This window comes from Henckelia pumila, chromosome 2 (assembly GCF_033568475.1).
Source record: "Henckelia pumila isolate YLH828 chromosome 2, ASM3356847v2, whole genome shotgun sequence".
Taxonomy (NCBI): domain Eukaryota; kingdom Viridiplantae; phylum Streptophyta; class Magnoliopsida; order Lamiales; family Gesneriaceae; genus Henckelia; species Henckelia pumila.
Window position 1 is genome coordinate 21,303,017 of NC_133121.1, and position 26,046 is coordinate 21,329,062.

Below are 26,046 nucleotides of genomic sequence, written 5' to 3' on the forward strand. Positions count from 1 at the left end.
TATGTATTCAGGTTCGGTAGTGGATAATGCAACCACATTTTGCAAATGTGATTTCCAGTTTACTACATTACCTCCAACTGTAAACACATAACCTGAAATAGATCTTCTCTTATCTATATCAGCAGCATAATCGGAGTCACAGTAACCAATAACCTCACATGTGTTTTAAATAGAGTTTGAGTACTGAATTTTTAGAGTTGTAGTCCCCTTTAAGTATCTTAGTAGCCATTGCACTGCCTTCCAATGTTCCTTTCCTGGTTTACTCACGTATCATCTTACCAAGCCTAATCCATATGAGATGTCAGGTCGAGTGGAGACCATTAAGTACATGACACTTCCTACAACATTAGAGTAAGGAACATTCTCCATATGAATGGCCTCCAACTCTTCTTGATCCTGATGAATTGCCTTCAACTTAAAATGAGCCCCAATCGGTGTGTTGACAGCTTTTGAATCAGCCATCTTGAAGAATTTAGGACCTTGTATATATACTTTTCTTGAGATAAATATAGTATCCTCAACTTTCTGTCTCTTATTATCTCAATTCCTAATATCTGTTTTGCTGCACCAAGGTCTTTCATCTCAAATTCCGAGTTGAGTTGGTGCTTTAGCTTCTGAATCTCCTTAATATCCTTACAAGCTATAAGCATATCATCAACATAGATCAACAAGTATATAAAGGACTGATCTTGAAGCTTCTTAGAATACACACAACTATCAAACTTTGATCTAACATATCCTTGATGTAACATGAAATCATCAAACTGCTTATATCATTGTCGTGGTGATTGCTTTAGGTCATAGATCGGTCTCCTCAGTAAACATACTTTTTCATCTTGATGGCCTACTTCAAATCCTTTTGGTTGTGCCATAAAAATCTGTTCATCAAGATTTCCATGCAAAAAGGCTGTTTTCACATCTAGTTTCTCAAGCTCCAAGTCTTGCATTGCAGTAATTGCAAGTAATATTCTGATGGATGAGTGCTTAACTACTGTAGAGAATACTTCATGGTAATCAATCTCTTCTACTTGTGAAAACCCCTTAGCAACTAATCTAGCCTTGAACCTTGGCCCTTCAACACCTGGAACTCCTAGTTTCCTTTTAAAAATCCATTTACAACCAACCACTCTCTTATTTTTAGGTTTATCAACCAATTCCCATGTGTTGTTCTTAATGAGAGATTTGAACTCATCTTGCATAGCCTTTGTCCATAATGCACGATCTCTACTAAACATAGCCTCTTCATAGGTTGATGGTTCTTCCAGATCCATAATTTCAGCCACATTGAGTGCAAAAGCTGTAAAATCAGAATATGCAAACCTTGATGGCAACTTAATATCTCTTCTGACCCTATATCTGGCCAACATATATTCATTCAACTGTTGTTCTTGTCTTTGATCATCGCTGTGCTCATCACTGTTAGCATCAAAAGTATCATTTTTTTGATGTGATATCTCATTCTCAGCATGACTTATATCATAAAATTCTTCAGGTATATTGAAATCAGCTCCACCTTCTTTATCATCAGAGGTACTGTCCTTAGGTAGTTGCTGATCTGCATTCAGAGTGTCCTTAGGTAGTTGCTGATCTGCATTCAGAGTGTCCTGCTCAGCTTGTTTAGAGCTGGCTGGCTTAAGAGCATGCTTGTTAGCTTTATAAAATACAACTTCATTAAATATTACATCCCAACTGATAATACATTTTAAATCATCTAAGAGCCAAACTCTATAGCCTTTTACTCCAGTGGGGTAACCTAAGAAGATGTCTTTCTTAGCTCTAGGACTTAGTTTTTCCTGATTAGCATGAATATACACAATACTGCCAAAGGTTCTTAGTTGCTTGTAATTTGGTTTCAGGTTAGACCATTTATGTGCGGGCACCATAAATCCAATTGCAGAATAGGGAGACAAATTTATAAGAAAACAAGCAGTTGAGGCTGCCTCTGCCCAGAACTTTGGTGGTAGACCACTCTCACTAAGCATGCACCTTACTTTGTTCATAATTGTTCTGTTCATGCGTTCGGCAACAGTACCATTTTGCTGTGGTGTATAGGTGCAAGTCCTATGCCTAGCAATGTCATGTTTTAAACAGTATTCATTAAACTCATGATTGCAAAATTATAAACCATTATCAGTTCTTAATGTCTTAATTTTCCTTCCAAGTTGATTTTCAACCAAGGTTTTCATTCTACAAATTTACTAAAAGCTTGATCTTTTGTCTTTAGAAAATATATCCAAACCGAGTATTAACGAATAATTTAATCAATTATATGTCTCGACCCATGCTTCATTTTTAAAGTCAAATATTATAATAAACTATAGTGTTGAGTTTCATAAGCTCGTTGCTAATGTTTGGAAGAAATTCATGAGATGGAAGCAGAGTGCACAAGCAGTGGTATTGATGGTGGCAGTGGCCCCAAATCGCCGTTACTGCAACGGTTTAAGCGTAGTTGGAGCGGCAGCCCCCGCCGGAACTCCGTGAACTCGCTCCGCAGCGAATTTCTTGCCAGGCTTCCGGACAAGCTTCGGCTGGCGGCTGATCCTGAGTCTCCTTCACTCGTCGATTTTTCCAAAATTCCTGGCCTGACTCAAGGTATTTTCCATTAGATTGTAAATTAAACAGTGTATTTTCTGTTTGTCCGAATATTTTCATCAGTGTCCTCTCTTTCAATTTGAATTTTGAAAGTTTGGCCAAGTTTAATTTTCGAGTTTTCCGTTTTCGATGAAGTTGTCGCTTGGACCGATGGATTTGAATCTCGTGATTTCAAATTCGGTTAACTTTTCTGGATAGACAAAATTCGAGGTGTGTGAGTTTAAGAAATGTCAATAGTAACCGTTGAGCATTTCGAATTTGACATCCATTTTTCAAATTTTTCTCCGAATCAAATGCATTGATCCGAACTTCGAAGGTATTTTCTGTAAAATAGTTTTTAGAGTTTAGCTCTCCTGTCGGGCTCAATTCTAACATCTTTGTACAATCAAGCTTATACAATTTACCTAATTAATTCAATTAGAAACTATAAAAAGTAAATAGTGAAAACATGGTTTTATAACGGATTAGTCCAACGTACATGAGGTATCTGAGATATCAACTAAATGCACTTAGCAACACAACCTTATAACCACCTTATAACCACAAAAGAGCATATACAATTGAAGAATCCCTCTTAACCTTGATGGCTAAGTGATGAACGCATTCACTAAATCTTCGTTTGGTCAGAACCACTCTCTTTACATGAAAGACACCCGAAATCCCTTCAACACGTGAACCATCTGTTCTGAGAACACGCATTCTTCTCCCGGAGAATATATTTATGAGCTCAACGTCCACTGCAGTAAATGCTCTAGAAAAGGCACTCGACCAAAACTCTATCTTCACTGTATCATGTAGATTCAAACTCCGATTACATTGCCTTATCTACTACTACATGACATACTGCATGTTTTAAATTTGAAATAAAAAATCTGACAGAGATGTCGTTCTTGTCCAAGAAATATCTTCAAGTTCGTAGTATTTGTATAGATGCAAGAAACTCCTGAATTTCAATTTCAAGGATCATCCTAATCTAAGTCTAATATATTAGAGAATTTGGATTTATATTAAATTCAGATGTCTATCCAAATCTCGACTATGAGTTGGTTTGATATTTCAGATATTGTTATTCGTGATATCGATTCAAGATCATCGAGAGATAATTCATCCATTGAATTTACAGACGGAAAATGTATCATCTCTATGGGATTAAATCCCGAGTTATTGTGAAGTAAAAAAAACCAATGAGATTGTGGAAGTAAATATTCATGCATTTATTGCTACTGTACTATTCATTCTAGTTCATTTCTACTTATCATTTATGTAAAACCAGTTGGTCAAAATGATTGATTCAATTGAATTTTCAAATGAATTTGGATAAAACTTTCCTTCTGAGTTCTTATAAAAATTTGGCGAAGTCAAGTGAAAAGGATTCCAATTTCGCATCCAATTACTTGATCTACACAAACTCCACTTATTCAAAGCTCCTTCTGCTAAGTTAATGAATTTCATAACTGCAGCAAGCCCTATCCGATATCAACATGGTCATCCGTAAACACAATCCTTCGAAATTAAATTTGCTTGAACAAAACAAATTTTTCCAAGCACCAAAATGCTACTAAAAATCATTTTTTCCAAAAATTACAAGCCAACTAAAGTAAAACCAACTTTGATTTAGTCAATGAGTAGGAAGAAGGAACTCATAATCATGTGAATTAATTGCAATGCATTATACTAACAAAAACTTTATGAGTAATTTTTTTTTTCACAAAAAAAAAAGATCACCTCCCCCTTCACATGCTATTGGATCCGCCAAAGATTCTGCCTTATTCTAATGAGCTGAGCTTTACTGGTGGACAGAGTGATTCTCAACCCAATTTTGTTTTAAACATGACTGTTAATATGGCTCTTAAGTGTGTGGAGGCATGCTTAGCTCTTAAGGATTCCAACATCAATGTAATAATGTTTCTTATTTTTTGATGAAATCTTGTCTTTAGGGGGCATTGAACACTTATTTATAGGTTATAGAACCATGTGTGTCAAGAGTATCTCCTTAATCAGTTAATGTAATCTTAAGTGGTCTTCTTATAGTGAGCATGTAAATGAGTAGTTGGAGAGCATTTACCCTGTTGTCTTTTTGTCGTGATGTTATGCATGATTTTAAGAGGGATATCTAACCTGGTGATGGAATATTTTTAATGATTGAGCTACTTCATTAGAGCTTGGATCAGCACTTATGGAGGTTGGAAGGAGGAAAATGAGTGGATCATATTTTTACCTTGATAAATTTATTATTTTATTCCTTTATCATTTTATTTTACGTCTATAGGAGAACAAGATTATTATGAAAGACAAATTGCAACCTTAAAATCATTTGAAGAGGTCGATGCTTTGATGGTAACTGACAGCATTGATGAGGAAAATTTGGATGAGCAAGCACAGCAAGAGAGAGCCATGAGAATCTCGAATTATGCTAATATTTTACTTCTGGCATTTAAGGTATTGTATAATCTTGAATCTTGCCTTAAACTCTGATTTTCCAATTAAAAAAAATCAATGCTTGACAGTTATGTTGTTTAGATCTATGCTACCTCAAAGAGCGGATCACTAGCCATTGCTGCTTCGACCTTGGATTCTTTACTTGATCTTATGGCTGGGGGAATTCTTTGGTTTACCCACCTTTCAATGAAAAAAATTAACGTGTACAAATATCCCATTGGAAAGTTGAGGGTGCAGCCAGTTGGCATCATTATATTTGCTGCTGTGATGGCGACTCTTGGTACATCCTCTGCTTCAATAACAATTTTTCCCTTGAAAGATTTTCTGGCGCCCTTGAATTATTGTTCATCGCCATAAGTTAAATTTTATTTGTTCCGAAGATGTAGTTTTAAACTTCCATGAATTTAGTTGTGAAATCGTTTCAGGCATTTCCTCGTTTATCTTTCTTGAGCTGTCTATTGCCCTACAACGTTTTGCATCCAGATTTCAAATTTGATGAGCTGTTAGAAAAGTAAACACTAGAAACTGGGATTTCACATGGCTAAAATAGTTTCAATGTTGGGATCTTGATTTAATACTGAATCCTTTGTGGTTCATTCTGTTGACGTATGAATAACTTACAGCAATCATTTCATGTTGATTTCTGGGAAAAACTTACAAGACTCAGCCTCAGATGGTGTAGATGATCGTTTGCATTTCATTTCAGGTTTTCAGGTGTTGATACAAGCAGTAGAACAACTGGTAGAAAATAAAAATACTGAAAAAATGAATGTCGATCAGCTAATATGGTTATACACAATAATGATCACTGCGGCTGTTGTAAAACTTGCTTTGTGGTTTTACTGCAAAAATTCTGGAAACAAAATTGTGCGTGCTTACGCAAAGGTACTTCTGCATTTATTTCCACAGCAATCATCGTCATTGATGTCCTCGTTGCTAACATATGCTGCACTACTTGTTAGGATCATTATTTCGACGTCGTGACAAATGTAGTGGGATTAGTTGCTGCTGTTCTTGGTGACATGTTCTTTTGGTGGATTGATCCAGTTGGCGCCATCACGCTTGCAGTTTATACAATCTTGAATTGGTCTAAAACTGTTTTAGAAAATGCAGGTACCCCCTCCTCCTCCTTGCACCAGTCATTTTTAAACTTGTGGTCTATTCATTGATTAAGGCAAAGTTCATGATTGTATAAATTATTTTCTGCTATTCTAAAATTTGAACTAATGCAATCTCAAATTATTTTCTTGGGAAACCATATTTTGTTCTCCCACGCGATATCCTTACCAATTTTAGTGCACCACCTCATACTCGTTAAGCAAAGCTCCTGCTTTCATTTCTGCTCTATCCTGGATTTTGTATAACTGCAGAATTTTCTTCAAAGAGATTCTATTATCATGATTCATGCATTGTCTCTTTCGTTGAATGTCCATAAGCGTTTGTGGCACTTCTTTATGCATCAGGACATGTTTTCATGCAATGTCTAATCTGAGCTCCGTCATCGTTGGACTATCTTCTTTTAACCTACATCAAAACTGAATGAAGTACGAGGCTTTTTGTTTTTAATTTTTCATTTTTAATTTTTTCATTTTTAATTTTATTTGATTTTTTTGTTTTTGTTTGTTTGCTTGCCTGCATGCTTGTTTGTTTTTTCTTTCTTATATGGTTTTTTCTTTCGTTTATGGTGATGATGATTTGGAAGGTTGTGTTAAGCTTTAAAATATGTTTTGCTGTTCTCAGGCATGGTTTTATGGGCTGTTATTGATTTACCTTATCCTTATATTTTATAGGTATTTTATGTGTTTAAAGATAGAAAAGACTCTTGTTAAGTGTCTTGTCATTGTTAGCAAAACAATGGTAACAAGTTCGACTCATGTTTAATATAATGTAGACTATAATATATTTTTGTATGGTTTTGTTGTGATTTAGTTGGAGTAATTTTTTTCAATCTTAATGTAACATTTTTTCACTTATATATATATAGTGATTATTTAACTCGAACTTGGGAGAGAGTAATAAAATTTCTACTCTTCAGCAATTGCATGTTGATGGCCTTGTGATGGAACCAAGTGAATTTTATCCTCTGTGTTTCAAAATTGTACAGGTATATTGTTAATTATTAGTAACCTTCTTTCCCCAAGCTAAGCTTGTTCTTCTTCTGATTCAGTGTCACTAGTGGGAAAATCTTCACCTCCCGAAGTACTGCAGAAATTGACATATCTTGCTATAACACACCCTGGGGTCAAGCGTATTGACACAGTTCGCGCTTACACATTTGGTGTTTTGTATTTTGTGGAGGTCAGTTTTACAACCAAAATCTTTCTAAACTCGTTTCTTAAAATTGGGTTATGTATCCTGTCAAGGTAGTCCCTATTAAATAGTTTCATGCATAAAACATATTCTTCTTGCATCAGGTTGATATTGAACTTCCAGAAGATTTACCTTTAAAAGAAGCTCACGTTATTGGGGAGTCTCTCCAGATAAAGATCGAAAAAATTCCCGAAGTGGAAAGGGCATTTGTTCATATTGATTATGAATGTGAACACAAGCCAGAACACACTATCATGAGCAAGCTTCCAAACAGTGACCCTTGAGCTCAACCTTCTGTGGTTATAGTCTCACGTAACGAGCTAATTTACAAATGTATATGTGTGTGTGTGTGTGTGTGTTTCATTATCCAGTGGTATGAACTGGATTATTTCAAGAAATAAAAGTGCTCGTGATACATGAATAAGCTGAAATATTGTTGTTTCGAAGAATCGTATGCATAGCATGGTTTCAAAAATATTTGTGCAAAGTTTCAGTTGTGCTTGTAGTGCGCTGGAGTTTGTCAATCGTTCTTGTATCCTTTTCTAGACTGGTTGTTCGTTATGTAACTTCCGATGTGGCAGTAAAAGTAATTAAGATGTATGAGTGGATTCATCGAATTCCCATTGAAATAGGATTGGAACAAGGAATAACACTCGTTAGTCATCGATGATTAGCATTATCCTGAAAACGTCCTTTTTGAAATATAGGTTTTGTTTGGATATGTATCTTAAAAACGTTTTTATAAAACGTTCTTTTTGAAACTGGAGTTTGTCATAAGTACATGTTCAAACGAAATCATGATCTTCAAATTAGGTTATGACTTAGTGGATGTTGTTCACGACAGTGACGATGTCATTATATTTGAAAATTTGATAGAGAATATCATGTTATATTTAAATTGATATCTTTTAAATTTGATAGAGAATATCATGTTATATATTTTAAAAATCATAGACGGAAATTTTGTTTAAAAAAGTACCAACATTATTTAGGTGTGCTATAAACACAAGTAGGACGCAACAAAATGTGAAAAAAGAAAATTGATTAAGCTGCTGGCGCGGGGTCACACGCTAATTAGTGCATGTGTGCGTGGAATTTAAGTTTTTTAACCATGTTTTTTTTTTTACTATGAACACAAGTTTTTTTTACCACTAGTGAGTTCGCTTTTTGACCCCAGAATTTGAATCTCCACCAGAGGACCCCGAGTGTCTATTTGGCACAGTTAGGAACTTAGGATTACGTGTATGTGTTCGTAGTCATCACAATAAAAGTGATATTTTTTATATAGAAAGTGATAATTTTTTATTAGTGATCTAAATAAATGTTTGTCTCATAAAATTGATTTGTGAGACCGTCTCACGTAAGTTTGTGTTTACTGATTGTTGGTGTTATGACTGGACTTGAACCATTTTTTAAGAGTTCGTTTACTTTCAGGATATGATTGTAAAGAGATATTTTATATAGAGTGATTAGTAAAATAATTGAATAGAATGTAGAGTTGTTATAGATAAATAATCGTGTTTAGTTTATAGGATTTATTAAGATAGTCAATAAACAAAAAATCACAGTTTTACTCTCTAATCTATATTATATCTATATCTATATATCTATATATATATATATATATAAGTAGAGTTTTTACTAAATATAGTAGTTTTCCGCCAAAACATACTTACTATAAATGAAAATTATGGATGAAATTTTGTTAAAACTATAGATAAGGTTTTCGGTTCAAATAATAATAATAATAATATGATGATTAAGGTTATAGATAATGTATTCGGTTCAAATAATACTAATAATATTTTTGGTTAAATTTGTAAAAATAAATTTATACTTACTACTTTTATCAATGTTTGTTTTTTAATTTTAATTGATTTATTGTGTCCATATACAAATTAATCTTACCAAAAATATCGTAAATAATTTAAATATCGTGTATATATAAGTCAAATTAATAATAAAAAATTTACGACACAACCTAAAACATTTATATATGCTTACATATAGTTTTCATAAATGATATATATATATATATATATATATATATATATATATATATATATATATATATATATATTTTGTTAATTTCTTATGCTTATATATATGCAAAATTTTCCATTAATTATATTCACCTACCAAATATAAAATTAATTTCAAAACTTTCCAAATTCATATTGAGATTGAAATTAAGAACATTAAAAATATAAAATAACTTTAAATATATCTGCATCGATTATAATATTTCATTAATTTTTTATTTTAGGTTTATCGATTTTTTTTCTTATTATTATTATTGTTATTTAATTGATGTATTTTTTTAAAAAAATAATACATTCATAATTATTTCTCATATATTTATGTACAAAATATTATACAACAAAATAATATTAATATATTTGCATGCGTGAATCGTGATCAGCATATACATGTTATCAATAATAACTACCAGCTATACAACAAATAATAACAAAATTGTAATAAATAATTTGATCCGTCTTTAAGAATTTTTATAATTCATTAAATAAATAAGTATTATCAATAAAATTTAAAATACTTATTTGAAATATTATTAATTTAATTTCAGTGAATTATGTACGTGTGTGAAAATTCTCATTAATTTTATATATATATTTTTCGGTTCAAGATTTGATATTTGATTGGATATTTCAAATTTTAAAATTTTATTGAATGTTTCAATATTTTAGGTTTCAAAAAATATTTTTATATCATGATTTTTTGTTCAAAATTTATCCGATGTTTCAAAATTTTAAAATTTTTGATTCAAAATTTAAAAATTTTTAATGTACCAATGTACGGTTCAAAATTTGAAATTTGATCGTATATCATCGCTGTTTTTTTATTTCAGTTAAATTTTATGTTCATATATATAAGTGAAAATTTTCATAAATGTTATATATGATAATATACCAATTTTTTGTTCAAATTTAAAATTTGATTGGATGTTTGTATGTTATCAATACTTTATAATTTCAATTAATTTTTGGTCACATATGTAAAAAAAAAATTGTAAATTTTATATATAATAATGTACCAATTTTCGGTTTAAATATTGAAATTTCAAAGGATGCTATTAATACTTTATAATTTCTGCTAATTTTTTTTTGTAACCATGTATATGTGTAAATTTCAATTAATTTCAGTTAAATTTTTTTGCCCCTATAGATATGTTAAAATTTGCATAAATGCTATAAATAATAATTAGGTTTTGCTTAAGATAATCGATGTTATGGCTGGACTCACCTGAAAAATATAGGATGCATTAAAATATATACAATGATGTATCATTTTATTCAATTTATGTTATTATTTTGAGTGTTGTGTTACTTTTATATGTTTAGTTATCACTAATATTTATCATATTAAATATATAAAAAAATTATATAATATTACGTTTTTTTCATTTTTAAAAGAGTATCGTTGTGAATGTTTGGTATATTGATTGTTAGTAAATCAATTTTATATGTATATTAATTATAAACTTGATATAAATTTTTTATGATATATATTCTAAAAAATAATAATAATTTTTCATTTATTAAAATATTAATACTCCATGCATCGCACATGGTGAAATACTAGTATATATAAAAGCAGAAAAGTCTGCTAAAAATAGTTTTTCGCCCAAAAGTAATTTCTAAAAATAGTAAAGATATTATCATTAATCATTAAATTTAAAAATAAGATATGATTAAATTTAAAATTATAGATAGAGATAATATTGAAGATTAAAAAAATAATATTATGAGTGATAAAATATTTGATCTAAAATTTTTAAAAAATATATAAAAATCCGATTTAATTTTAAAAAATTAAATTACTATTTATAGTGATCAAACAAAATTTAATTTTTTTTAAATAATGTGGTTGTTTTGTATATCTATCTATATATCTATGCATAAGAGCAGAAAATTATGCTAAAAATATAAACCAACATTATTCAGCTAAAAATTTGGTTCTAAAGAGAGTATAGACATTAGCATTATATTTAAAAATACAAATAAATATATGGCTGAATTTCAAATTATAGATAAATGAAATATTGAAGATTTAAGAAAAAAAATATGAGAGTTTTAGATTATTTTATCCAAAAATTTTAAATTAAAGATAAAAATACAATTGAATTTACAAAAAATTTCAAATAGTTTTTTTCGTGATAAAAAAAAAAAATTTTTTTGCTTTTAATAATGCAGTTGTTTTGCTTGTATACTTATATATGTACACTACATATATTCAAAAAAAAAATAAAGATGATTTAATAAGTGATAGACTATTTTATCCAAAAAAATTTAAATATAAACAAAAATACGATTGATTTTTTAAAAAATAAAATAGCATTTTTCCTAATTAAAAAAATTTAGTTTTAGTTTTTAAGAGCTGATTGTTTTACCAAGCAGTATACACATATAGTAGAGATTAAAAAAATGATATTATTAGTGATAAACTATTTGATCTAAAAATTTTAAAATAAAGATAAAATTAAATTAAATTTTAAAAAAACTAATTGTATTTTTACTATATGTATGGTTTATAATCAATTTTTAGGTTGTATTTGGATTGAGTCATTTGAAATCAGGGATTTGAAAAGTCAAATATAATTGAATTATACAAAATTATCCTTTATTTTCGTAATCATGAATTAGCTCATAAAAAAATCACAACAAACTATTCACACTTACAATTATGTGCAAATTCAATTTATAAATAGTTAATTTAGCTATTCAAAATTAAACTAAAACAAAATAATTTTAAAAAATTGTGCTTTCAATACATGAATTTTCAATCCCTACATGAAATTAACAACAAATATTAATTAACATCTAACATGAAATTAAAATTTAATTGAACGCCTCATAAATCAAATTTTAGCATAACCAGAGACAGAGAAAAAATATCCCAAACAACTCAATCTAAGGACTCGGTGCTAGGAAAATCGTGATCACGGAAGGGCAATGTGGAACGATAATCAACGACAAACAACACTAGAGTAAGAGGTGATGAACGGAGCAAATAATAAATATTGGATAAATAAATTCCTTAGAAAATAATAAAATTTTAAATATTAAAAGATAATATGAAAAAGTAAAATATTAAAATAATATTTTTTTAAAAAAATATGGTGTAACAATTTTTTTTTATAAAAACATTTTAAAAATATCAAATAGCTTATTTAAAGCGTTTAAAACAATTTTCTAATAGTTTTCCAAACAAATTTACAAATTTTATAAACTCTTTCAAACATCCCTCAAACCACAATGAATTTAAATTGATTTAAATACTCAAAGGATTTGAAATCCATTGTGATTAGCTTATTATAGTGTAATAAATATCAAGATGAATTTTATTTTATTTTTTAAAGATATCTAAACAATGAATATAAATTTATATTGGTAGATTTCAAATCATTTAATCAAATTCAACCTTAATTTATTTGTATTTTAATTATTTATTCAAACACTCATATTTACTATTTTTTTCAAAAATTACATAAAAAGAACACTTTGTGCATCGCACAGGTGGAATACTAGTATATATAAAAGCAGAGTTTTTACTAAATATAGTAGTTTCCCGCCAAAACATACTTACTATAAATGAAAATTATGGATGAAATTTTGTTAAAACTATAGATAATGTTTTCGGTTCAAATAATAATAATAATATGATTATTAAGGTTATAGATAATGTATTCGGTTCAAATAATACTAATAATATTTTTGGTTAAATTTGTAAAAATAAATTTATATTTTCTACTTTTATCAATGTTTGTTTTTTAATTTCAATTGATTTATTGTGTCCATATACAAATTAATCTTACCAAAAATATCGTAAATAATTTAAATATTGTTGAATCCGATATTTTGGTGATAACAAACAACAACTCATTGTATAGGAATGTGCTGCCAACCATTGTATTTCAGAAATCTACTACAACTTCTACCGGAAGCTTGTCAACCGCCTTTATCTCTCGACCGGTTGAAGTCACAAGCCTATCGACTGGCTATCAAAACCAGCAGAGGATAAATCTATCTACCGGAAGCTTGTCAACCGCCTTTATCTCTCGACCGGTTGAAGTCACAAGCCTATCGACTGGTTATTTAAACCAGCAGAGGACAAATATCTCTACCGGTAGAATGCCAACTGCCTATCTAGATATCTCGAGACAAGTACCTGTGACAAGATGTTCTTTGCAGGATCTTTTATTAAAAGCAGAACCGGCGTTTCAGAAGATTTGTTGACTCCTGCAAATCAAGACAACAGGTTGTACCAAAATGGCAAAAACACAGAATGACTGCAGATAAAGCATTCGACCGTTTATTCCAGTTTTGGACCCTGGAAGTTGTCTGCAGTGTACGATCCTCATGCAGAATCATCAATGCATTTATGAGCATTAAATGTGCATTCAATGCAGCATCAGAACGTTCAAAATAAAGACGTTGATGATTGACCTATATAAAGGGAAGATTGCTCAAAAAGAGAAAAACAACGTGAACAACAACAAGTGATACGAGACAACGAAGAGAGACAAGCAACTCAGAAAAATTTCAATCACTTGAATAATATCAGAAGTCCTCATCTGATATACTTGAGCACACTTACAAGATCATTCATCTGCTGCTCAAATAAACCCTCGCCTACAGTTCACATATCTGATCGTCAAGGATCATCCTAGGGTTTTCAAGCCTCTCGACCGCTCTGCAGTCTGAGAAGCTCAACTCAACTATACTCAGTGTTGAAGAGACTTGAAGCTGCTCTGAAATCTTCCACCAGTCTGATAAGAACTGAGAATCTTATCTGTGTAAATCTAGGAGTTTCGGATTAGGCATTGGATAAGTCCTAAGTCTGAAGTGGGTGTATTACAAGACGTTGTAATAACCAAAGTCTTCTAGTGAATTCCTTCCTAAGTGGAAGAAGGGGAGACGTAGAAGGATTAAGCCTTCGAACTTCCATAAAATCGTGCTTTAGCATTTACTGCCATTTATCTTACATCCTGCTCATACATTGCATTATAAACTTTGCATCACTAAAACCTCTGAACTATTTCCGCACTATTTAAGTTGTTCAAAACGTTTTAGAAGTTGAGAAAACTGATTAAGTGAACTAAACCTCACTTGATCATTCTAAAGAAGAAGAAGAAAAGTTTCAGAGTGTATTCACCCCCCCTCTACCCTCTGAACCGATCCCAACAAGTGGTATCAGAGCGGGTTCCTTTCTCAACTGCTGATCTGAAGTTTTCAAATCATGACTTCTTTCAACAGAATTCCTATGTTTTCTAAAGAAGAGTATGATGATTGGAAAATTCGCATGCAGGCACATCTTGCAGCACAGGATGATGACATGTTATATGTCATAACAGACGGTCCTATCAAAATTATGAAGGTCAACCCAGCTCTAGCCGATGGTGCAGGACAAATGATTGAGAAACCAAGAGCTGAGTGGACCACTGAGGACAAAAAGAAGGCCAATCTTGACAATGTGGCCCGGGACATCCTATACAAAACACTGGACAAGAATATGTTCAGCAAAATCAAGTCATGTTCCACAGCAAAGGAGATTTGGGAGAAGCTCACTCAGCTGTGTGAAGGGAATGACCAGACAAAGGAAAACAAGCTCACTCTGGCCATTCAAAAATATGACAACGCCAAAATGAAGCCAGGGGAAACCATGGCTGAATTTGATGAACGGTTCAGTAGTATCATCTGTGATCTTATTGCTTTAGGTAAAACTTATACTAACCGTGAAATTGCTGTGAAGGTTATGAGAGCTCTGCCCAAAGAATGGGAGATCAAGACAGTGGCCATGAGAGAGTCAAAAGACTTGAGCAAGGTTGAACTGCATGATCTCTTTGCAGATCTCAAAGCCTATGAGTTCGAGCTCAACATGAGAACAGAAGATGAACCATCTACTTCTCAACCAACCAAGGCCTTAACCTCAACCGTGATATGTCCACCGGTCGAGGTAACTCCAAAGAGATCAGCTGAGCAAATCAGCAATGAAGCCATGACACTCTTTGTCAAGAAATTTGGTAAATTTATGCGTAAAAACAATTCTAAATTTAAAAATTATCATAAATCGGACCATACAAACGATGGTCCTACTTGTTTTAACTGTGGAAAGCCAGGCCACTTCATTGCAGACTGCACCAAGCCTAAGAACAATGATCAGAAGCAATTCTCCGAAAGAAGAAGGGGTAAGGAGGATAAAAGGACGTTTAGAAAAGGAAGAGACCAAAGGGTTCTAGTAGCAGACGAAAGCAAAAGCAAGTGGGCTGAGTCTGACTCTGACAACTCCAATACCGGAAGCTCTTCAGATGACAGCGATGATGAAAAAGTGGAATGCCTTATGGCCGACATCGAAGAAGAAGCTGAGGAGGTATTTGACTTTGGCTCACCTGAATTTACTCACAGTGATTTAGTTACTGCTTTACACGAAATGGCTAATGAATACAAAGCATTATCCAAGGAGTTCGAGGAAGTAAAGGCAGAAAGAGCTGACCTAAAAGATAAGTCAAGCAAATCAAGCTGCATGCAGCAAAAAGAGCTTGATGGTCTTAAGGTCAAGCTAAGTCTGCTGGCTACTGAGAACGACACCTTGAAAAGAGTATTCCAAGCTACCTTGATTGAGAATAAAAAACTACTTGAAACCATTAAGGCTTGGAATAAATCTTCGGTAACCATTGACAAGATTCAAGAAATCCAAAGACCGGTACATGATAAAACCGGTCTAGGGTTTGGAACAAATGAACAGTCTATGGAATCCTGTATTCAGTCAAGCCTGGACAAAGGCAATCTTAACAAAATAAGATTTGTCAGGTCCAGCACGATATATGAACACGATAAGTGCAGCTTTGACAAAAATCAGAAAGTATCGAACGAACGAAGCTCTAAGCATAGAGGGCTGGGATATGTGGATCCCCAGACCTCTAATCAAAGAGGAACTTGGATCAAACCAAAACCTAATGAAAGAAGAAAGGGAAACCAATCTAATTTCAAAAGGCCATGGAATGAGTCTAACTACTCTAAGAAAAGATGGTCAAAGGAGAAGCCTTACCAGTACTTTAATTGCAGGCCAGTTCAAAAGAGGTACAGGCTAACTGATGAAAATAAAAAAGGCAAGCAGCACACAGCAACCTCACAAGCACACACATTTACTGCCTATCGACCGCACAGATTTCTGGACACACACACGGGCAAACCTGTAAGGGTGTTCCAGGTGTGGGTCCCGAAAGGGCTAATCCGACCTGGACCCTACTAGATATGGGTACCAAAAGTTCTTCACTCTTTGCAGGTACTAAAAGTCCAAACGGGCGAGAAAACCACTTCTATCAAGAACACTACCTGGTATTTAGATAGTGGTTGCTCACGACACATGACAGGGAATCCAGAACTTCTAACAGAAGTGGTGTTGTGCAAAGGACCAAAGATCAGCTTTGGAGACAACTCCAAAGGTAAAACCGTGGGTAAGGGTAAGATCATCCATGGTAACATCATTATTAAAGATGTGTTACTTGTTGACAAACTATGCTATAATTTGATAAGTATTAGTCAACTATGTGACAATGATCATTCGGTCGAGTTTCACAAACACACTTGCCTCATAAAAAATGACAAAGGTGAGACTCTTATGACCGGTGTACGAGACCTAAACACCTACAAGGTAAACTGGTCTTGCTCACATATTTCTTCACCTACTTGTCTTACTGCTCATCATGATAAACATTGGTTGTGGCATAAGCGGTTAAATCATCTAAATTTTAAGTCCATTTTTAACTTGAGGAAGCATGATTTGGTTTCTGGTCTGCCCGAAGGAGATTTTATAAAAGACAAAGTTTGTCCTGCTTGTCAACTAGGAAAGCAGGTGAGAGAAACTTTTAAAAATAAAGGGTGTATGTCTTCTTCCAAATGTTTAGACTTACTTCACATGGACCTATTTGGTCCTATACCAGTAAGAAGCATAGGGGGAATGAGATATGCTCTTGTTGTTATAGATGACTTTTCTCGATTTACTTGGGTCATCTTTCTCTCTTCAAAAGATCAAACTGCACCTCACCTGATTAAGCTTTTTAAACGCTTGCAAAATGAACAATCTACTGTGATAGATAGAATCAGGAGTGATAGAGGGACTGAATTTTTAAACACCACTCTTATGACTTATCTAGATGATCAGGGAATCAAGCATGAGTTGTCAGCTGCTAGATCCCCACAGCAAAATGGGGTGGCTGAAAGAAGGAACCGTACTTTAAAAGAAGCAGCCAGAACTATGATTGCTGATTCAAATGTTTCTCAAAGACTTTGGGCAGAAGCAGTTAACACAGCTTGCTATACTCAAAACAGATCTATGATTAATAAACGATTTAACAAAACTCCATATGAGATCTGGAATGGCACAAAACCTGATATTTCTTATTTCAAAATTTTTGGGTGCAAATGCTTTATCCACAACAATGGCAAAAACCATTTGACAGCCTTCGATGCCAAAGCAGACGAAGGAACTTTTATTGGTTACTCAGCCGTTAGCAGAGCTTATCGAGTGTTCAATCAAAGATCACTAACGGTCGAGGAAACCATTCATGTTGTTTTTGATGAATCTACTCTATGTACAGAACAAACTCAAGGGAGCATAAATGATCTGAGTCACAGACTGGAAAACACAAATCTACAGGAAGAGAGTGACAGTGATCTATATCCTCCAAAGAAGGATGATCCAGTTCCCTCTACCGGGTGTGATCAAACAAGGTCAGAAGTGGATCCACCGGTTGATAACAATCCTCCAGCCAATGATGATCCAGTAAACGAGGACGTTCATCAACCAATTGATGACAACCCTTTAGGGAATTATTTTAGGTGGAACAAAGATCATCCACCTGGGTTGGTCATAGGTGACCCTTCTGCTCCTCGAAAAACACGTGGTCAAATGATTAATGAATTCTTGCATGCCGCGTTCATATCTCAGGTAGAGCCCAAGAAAATAGATGAAGCTCTATCAGATGCCAGCTGGATTGAAGCTATGCAAGAAGAGTTGAATCAATTCACCCGCAACAATGTTTGGCATCTAGTTCCTCGACCGAAAAATCAAAATGTGATTGGAACTAGATGGGTGTTTCGTAACAAGCTCGATGAACATGGCACTGTTGTGCGTAACAAAGCTCGACTTGTTGCTCAAGGATTCAGACAAGAAGAAGGCATAGACTTTGAGGAATCTTTCGCGCCAGTTGCAAGACTAGAAGCAATCCGCATCTTTCTTGCTTATGCAGCCTTCAAGAATTTTAAAGTTTATCAAATGGATGTGAAGTCTGCATTCCTCAATGGTCTACTTCAAGAAGAGGTGTACGTTGAACAACCACCAGGTTTTGTCAATCCTACTCATCCTCAATATATCTATAAACTTGACAAAGCTCTCTATGGATTAAAACAAGCACCGCGTGCTTGGTATGACACTTTGCTAAAATTTTTACTGGAACATGATTTCCAAATTGGAACGGTCGATAAGACCCTGTTTAAATTTGTAAAAGGTGATCATGTGTTACTAGTACAAATTTATGTTGATGACATTATATTTGGGTCAACTAACCCCAAGTTGTGCTCAAAGTTCTCTAAACTGATGAAGGAGAAGTTTGAAATGAGCATGATGGGCGAGCTAAACTTCTTTCTTGGACTTCAAGTAAAGCAACTTGAAACTGGAATATTCATCAATCAGTCCAAGTATGCCAAGGAATTGGTAAAGAAGTTTGGAATGGAACAATGCTCAACTGTATCTACCCCCATGAGTACATCAATTAAGCTTGATAAAGATGAAGGGGGAATTCCGGTCGAGGTAACCATGTATCGAGGCCTTATTGGTTCACTGCTCTATTTGACTGCCAGTCGACCGGATATCATGTATTCAGTTTGTTTATGTGCTAGATTTCAAGCCGCACCTAAACAATCTCATTTCATTGCTACCAAACGAATACTTAAATATATTAAAGGAACTAATGTGGGTCTTTGGTATCCCAAAGATTCAAATCTTAATCTTATTGGCTATTCAGATGCAGATTATGCAGGTTGTAGAATTGATCGCAAAAGTACAAGTGGCACATGTCAATTCCTTGGAGATAGACTAATTTCGTGGTCAAGTAAGAAGCAGACATCAATTGCTACCTCGACCGCCGAAGCAGAATACCTTGCTGCTGGCAGCTGTTGTGCTCAAATACTCTGGATTCAACAGCAGCTTAATGATTATGGGATTCGGTCGAGTGAAGCTCCAATCTACTGTGACAATACAAGTGCCATAGCCATCACTCACAATCCAGTGATGCACTCTCGGACAAAGCACATTTATGTCAGGCATCACTTTATCCGAGATCATGTCTTAAAGAAAGAAATCAGGCTGGAATACATCTCTACCGATTAGCAAGCAGCAGACATATTCACCAAGCCTCTACCGGACGCTAAGTTTTCATATTTTCGAAATATTCTTGGCTTAGTAGATTTAAGTTAGTATGCATGTGTTTAGGGGGAATGATTGTCAATATGACATTAATAGATTAGCTGTTACGTTGCCATTAATATTGGCATATCATCCGCCTTTAACTAGTCTCTGACAGGCTTCGTACTAGCAGCTTGGTGCTTTGAACCAAATGACATTAATTGGGCGCCGTGATTATGCTCTTCAAAACTTTTTGAATTTCAAAAATACTTTTCATGACATCACCCTATGGCCCATAGGTTCCTATATATACTTCTTTACACTCGTATATCAATCTTTCACCTTTGCTAAAAACTTTCATATTGTATTAAACGCTCCATCGAATTACTCTCAAGCTTTTGCTTACTCTTTGCTCGAGTTCTTATCTACAGATATCATGTCGATCCAGAAGACTTGCCTCGCCATCAACTTTGATTCCGTTGTTAAGGCAAACAACGCAGGAATAACTGAGGTCTTCACCATGCTTGAAGCCTCTGGACTGAAGAAATTTCTGGAATGCAGCGCCATCTGCGATTTGCCTGTTCTGAAGGAGTTCTTCGCAACCGCTCAAATCGAGCATGGGACTATCAAATGCTTGATCAAGACAGAGGTCTACTCCTTCAATCAGAAGTTCTTCGCCAGCACATTTGATCTGCCCTCCAGGGGTTTGACAAAATGCACGGATCTTCCAGATGGTAACTGCTCTTATTGGTTGAAGGAGTTCTCAACTACTGATGCTCCGATCAAACTGCCGGCCCAGAAGACATCTCTCAAAGCTCCATTCAGGCTACTGACTAATATCGTGGCCAAGAATCTTCTGGCCAAGGCTGGATCTTACGACAAGGTGACGCTGGAAAAATTTCAATACATGGCTTGTATTGCCTCCAAGATCAACATAAACTGGTCAGACATTCTGTTCAATATTCTATGTGAAATGATCAGGGGCAAAGGGCAATCCGAGGGATTTGCTTTGCAAATCTGCCACATCTTGGGCGTCCTTGGAGTGGACTTTTCCAAGACTGAGCCTCTGCATCCCACCAAATGGCTCAACAAGTCTACGATTCTCAAATTCCTGAACAAGAAAGAGACTGCGGTCGACACCTTGCCCTCAACCGCAAAGGTTATTGCTATCCCTCAACCGCTTTCAACGGTTTCGGTCGTGGCCAAACCAGTCCATACCAAAAAGTCTGCCAAGCGTCAACTGATCATCGAATCTGACTCTGAAGATGAATCACGTGAGAATGTTCCACTGATTCAAGCCTTCAGCAAATCATCCTCTTCGGTCTCCAAAGCAGCTGTGTCATCCACGCCTGCAGGCGAGAAGAAGAGGCAGCACAAGAAGCTAAAGTCTCTTTCTGGACTTGCTCCTACCCTGCCAACGGTCGAGACTACCACCGTTGTTGCTTCTACTGCTCCTCGTCCTACAAAAGGTGTGATAATCCGGGAAGGTGCCTCATCAGCTCCTGAGGTCACTCTAGCTGATCCCAAAGACAAAGGGAAAGGTGTGATGATCTACACACCCAAGGCTCAACCAGCAGCTACGATAGAACTCAATATGATCATCTCTCACGTGCTCCGTACTGTCAAGCGTCATCTACAACGTTTTGACAGATGGCATCACTCCCGCACTCACTTGACACTCGCTCAAATATTTCCTAAATGGAAATCTCTAAACGTCATTGAGCAGAAGATGCTTCTATTTGCTGATACTGAAGACATCGTGGAGGCTCTGGGAAGAAGACATCTCATAGACTTGAAGCTTCGAGGAAGCCTGCTATCACTGCTAATTAATGAGCGTGTCAAGAATTTCAAATCCAAGAGTCCTACCGCTGCCGATGACTTTGTGATTTTGACTGGACTACAGGATAGTCTACGTCAAATCACTCAACTACTTCAGCACTTCCAAGCTCTCAACAATGTCAAAACACCAGCTTCAGCAGCCTGTTTGCAAGCTTATGTGCTGGAAGCACAAGTGATGATGAAAACCTTTCTCACTCAAGATCAGGGTGAAGAAGACGTCTATGCTCTCCCTTCTTCAGATGGGATTCTGACCGATCTCATCACTGCTGACCTCTTTCAATCATATGCTCTAAGATCGAGTGTAGCAGCATCTTCATCGGTCGACCCCTCCTCAACCGCAGTCCAAGCAGTTACTCAACCGGAAGCAGTTGTGATTGCTCACTCCTCTCCCGTGACGACCGCTCACACTTCTCCCGGTCATTCACAAGATGTTTTAGAAGTGGTTGCACAAGAGATACCTGTCACCTCTGTGACAGAGGCTCCTTGCAGTAGTGAAGCAACAGTGCCCCCAACGGAGATATCAAGCACTATTGTATCACCTGCATCTCCAGAACAGCAAGTGACTGATGCTGATCCAGCACTTCAACCGTCTCCATCTACTGAAAAGTTTATGGAAGATCTCATTATGGATGAACCAAGTGCTGATCCTGGTACTCCACCAACCATATTGGCTGCAGTCGAAACTATTACATCTCCAACTGTACCATTATTGGAAGGTCCATCGGGTAGCTCTCCAGCAAGTTCACCCGCACCACATCATCGTGAGTCTAGCCCGGTTTCACCAAGAAATGACTCAGAAGGGCAAATGATTCAGACTGATGATTCTTTAATTGAAGCCATGGCCGCAGCTCTAGATCATACCTTGATAAATCGGCTTCATGAGCTCATGCAAACGGTTAGGTCCTTCTCTCAAGACATAACAAACTCATCCTTATCGGTCGATAATTCACGCCAGACGATGATTCGGCATTTCGAGACCGTGTCTCGAGACCTTGCTCGTCTGTCCACAGAGATCACTAATCATCATCGCACTCAAATCAACACGCTCTCTACCGTCTCCGAACAAGTTATCCGATCCGAAAATCGCCTTCATAAGCAGTTGAATGATCGGATGGACACTATGCAAGCCACTCTACTTGCTCAAATCGATGCAAAAATAGACACTATGCAAGCCTGTCTTGGCACTCAACTCACTGAGGTCATCCTTCGGCTCAACCAAGGTGATGCCAAAAAGGGGGAAGAAGAGCAACGTAGAGCAGCAGAGGCAAGAAGACGTGAAGAAGAGTCCAGAAGAAAAGAAGAAGCCGACAGAAGAAGAAGAGAAGGCGATAGGTCAGGAGGAGCCAGTTGGTTCAAAAGATGAACAACTTATCTCTTCTTTACTTATCACAGCCGCTTTTTTTTCTGTAGGTGTAATAAAAATGTTTATTGTACTTAATGAAATTCATTCTCTCAATGAAGTTCATTTTAATGCTTTCATATTGTTCTTGGAGCACTTAAGTTTTGTCATCACCAAAAAGGGGGAAATTGTTGAATCCGATATTTTGGTGATAACAAACAACAACTCATTGTATAGGAATGTGCTGCCAACCATTGTATTTCAGGAATCTACTACAACTTCTACCGGAAGCTTGTCAACCGCCTTTATCTCTCGACCGGTTGAAGTCACAAGCCTATCGACTGGCTATCAAAACCAGCAGAGGATAAATCTATCTACCGGAAGCTTGTCAACCGCCTTTATCTCTCGACCGGTTGAAGTCACAAGCCTATCGACTGGTTATTTAAACCAGCAGAGGACAAATATCTCTACCGGTAGAATGCCAACTGCCTATCTAGATATCTCGAGACAAGTACCTGTGACAAGATGTTCTTTGCAGGATCTTTTATTAAAAGCAGAACCGGCGTTTCAGAAGATTTGTTGACTCCTGCAAATCAAGACAACAGGTTGTACCAAAATGGCAAAAACACAGAATGACTGCAGATAAAGCATTCGACCGTTTATTCCAGTTTTGGACCCTGGAAGTTGTCTGCAGTGTACGATCCTCATGCAGAATCATCAATGCATTTATGAGCATTAAATGTGCATTCAATGCAGCATCAGAACGTTCAAAATAAAGACGTTGATGATTGACCTATATAAAGGGAAGATTGCTCAAAAAGAGAAAAACAACGTGAACAACAACAAGTGATACGAGACAACGAAGAGAGACAAGCAACTCAGAAAAATTTCAATCACTTGAATAATATCAGAAGTCCTCATCTGATATACTTGAGCACACTTACAAGATCATTCATCTGCTGCTCAAATAAACCCTCGCCTACAGTTCACATATCTGATCGTCAAGGATCATCCTAGGGTTTTCAAGCCTCTCGACCGCTCTGCAGTCTGAGAAGCTCAACTCAACTATACTCAGTGTTGAAGAGACTTGAAGCTGCTCTGAAAGCTTCCACCAGTCTGATAAGAACTGAGAATCTTATCTGTGTAAATCTAGGAGTTTCGGATTAGGCATTGGATAAGTCCTAAGTCTGAAGTGGGTGTATTACAAGACGTTGTAATAACCAAAGTCTTCTAGTGAATTCCTTCCTAAGTGGAAGAAGGGGAGACGTAGAAGGATTAAGCCTTCGAACTTCCATAAAATCGTGCTTTAGCATTTACTGTCATTTATCTTACATCCTGCTCATACATTGCATTATAAACTTTGCATCACTAAAACCTCTGAACTATTTCCGCACTATTTAAGTTGTTCAAAACGTTTTAGAAGTTGAGAAAACTGATTAAGTGAACTAAACCTCACTTGATCATTCTAAAGAAGAAGAAGAAAAGTTTCAGAGTGTATTCACCCCCCCTCTACCCTCTGAACCGATCCCAACAAATATCGTGTATATATATGTCAAATTAATAATAAAAAACTTACGACACAGCCTAAAACATTTATATATGCTTGCATATAGTTTTCATAAATGATATATATATATATATATATATATATATATATATATATATATATATATATATATATTTGTGTGTTATAGTTTAATATGATAATTTTTTTTGCTAATTTTTTATGCCTATATATATGCAAAATTTTCTATTAATTACTAGCAACATTGGCACACACGTGTGTAACAAAAAATGTGATGAATGCGTTTGTGCTTAATTTAAACATATTTGATATAGTGTTTCAAAAATTAAGTTAGTTTTGGTTTTCTCTTTTTGTTTTGCATAAGAAATAGAAATATAATGCTAATTAATAGAAGAGAGAAAAAAATAACTGCATAAACAAAGAAAATGGATGTGGAAAGTTATTTTTTGAAATGTGGATTTTACCGATGAATATTATCTACTTTTCCATTTTTTTTCTGTAAAATAGTAAGGAATTGTTTGAAAATTAGAAAAGGTCATACCAACTTACCAAAAAAATTAGCATGAAACTCACATCTTTAATATAATAGTAAGAGATATTCACCTACCAAATATAAAATTAATTTCAAAACTTTCCAAATTCATATTAAGATTGAAATTAAGAACATTGAAAATATAAAATAACTTTAAATATCTGCTACGATTATAATATTTCATTAATTTTTTTATTTTAGGTTTATCGATTGTTTTCTTATTATTATTATTATTTAATTGATATATATTTTTAAAAATAATAACATTCATAATTATTTCTCATATATTTATGTGAATATATTGGTTTTGAAATAATATTAAACAAAATAATATTAATATATTTGCATGCGTGAATCGTGATTAGCATATACATATTATCAATAATAACTACCAGCTATACAACAAATAATAACAAAATTGTAATAAATAATTTGATCTGTCTTTAAGAATTTTTATAATTCATTAAATAAATAAGTATTATCAATAAAATTTAAAATACTTATTTGAAATATTATTAATTTAATTTCAGTCAATTATGTACGTGTAGAAAAATTCTCATTAATTGTATATATATGATAATTTTTGGTTCAAAATTTGATATTTGATTGGATATTTTAAATTTTAAAATTTTATTGATTGTTTCAATATTTTAGGTTTCAAATTTTTTTATATCATGATTTTTTTGTTCAAAATTTATCCGATGTTTCAAAATTTTAAAAATTTTGATTCAAAATTTGAAAATTTTTAATGTACCAATGTACGGTTCAAAATTTAAAATTTGATCGTATATTATCGCTATTTTTTTATTTCAGTTAAATTTTATGTTCATATATATATATGTGAAAATTTTCATAAATGTTATATATGATAATATACCAATTTTTTCAAATTTGAAATTTTATTGGATGCTAATATGTTATCAATACTTTATAATTTCAATTAATTTTTGGTCAAATATGTAAAAAAAAAAATTGTAAATTTTATGTATAATAATGTACCAATTTTCGGTTTAAACATTGAAATTTCAAAGGATGCTATTAATA

General features: G+C 34.2%; 1 protein-coding gene across 1 annotated transcript; it reads left to right on the plus strand.

The window, feature by feature from the left end:
- The first annotated feature begins 2,291 nt into the window (after positions 1-2,291).
- Positions 2,292-7,865, plus strand: LOC140882677 (metal tolerance protein 4-like). Its single transcript, XM_073288816.1, has 7 exons — positions 2,292-2,592; positions 4,862-5,031; positions 5,113-5,311; positions 5,738-5,916; positions 5,994-6,144; positions 7,199-7,329; positions 7,446-7,865. Exons 1-7 carry the CDS (start codon positions 2,370-2,372, stop codon positions 7,623-7,625), a joined length of 1,233 nt encoding a protein of 410 aa, XP_073144917.1. The 5' UTR covers positions 2,292-2,369; the 3' UTR covers positions 7,626-7,865.
- Positions 7,866-26,046: the final 18,181 nt, after the last annotated feature.

What these genes read in the sequence shown, in the direction of transcription:
- LOC140882677 (XM_073288816.1), top strand. Translation starts at nt 2,370, where the DNA reads ATGGAAGCAGAGTGCACAAGCAGTGGTATTGATGGTGGCAGTGGCCCC. An exon ending in AACTGTTTTAGAAAATGCAG is followed by an intron (nt 6,145 to 7,198) that starts GTACCCCCTCCT and finishes CTTCTGATTCAG; the next exon opens with TGTCACTAGTGGGAAAATCT. An exon ending in GTGTTTTGTATTTTGTGGAG is followed by an intron (nt 7,330 to 7,445) that starts GTCAGTTTTACA and finishes TTCTTGCATCAG; the next exon opens with GTTGATATTGAACTTCCAGA.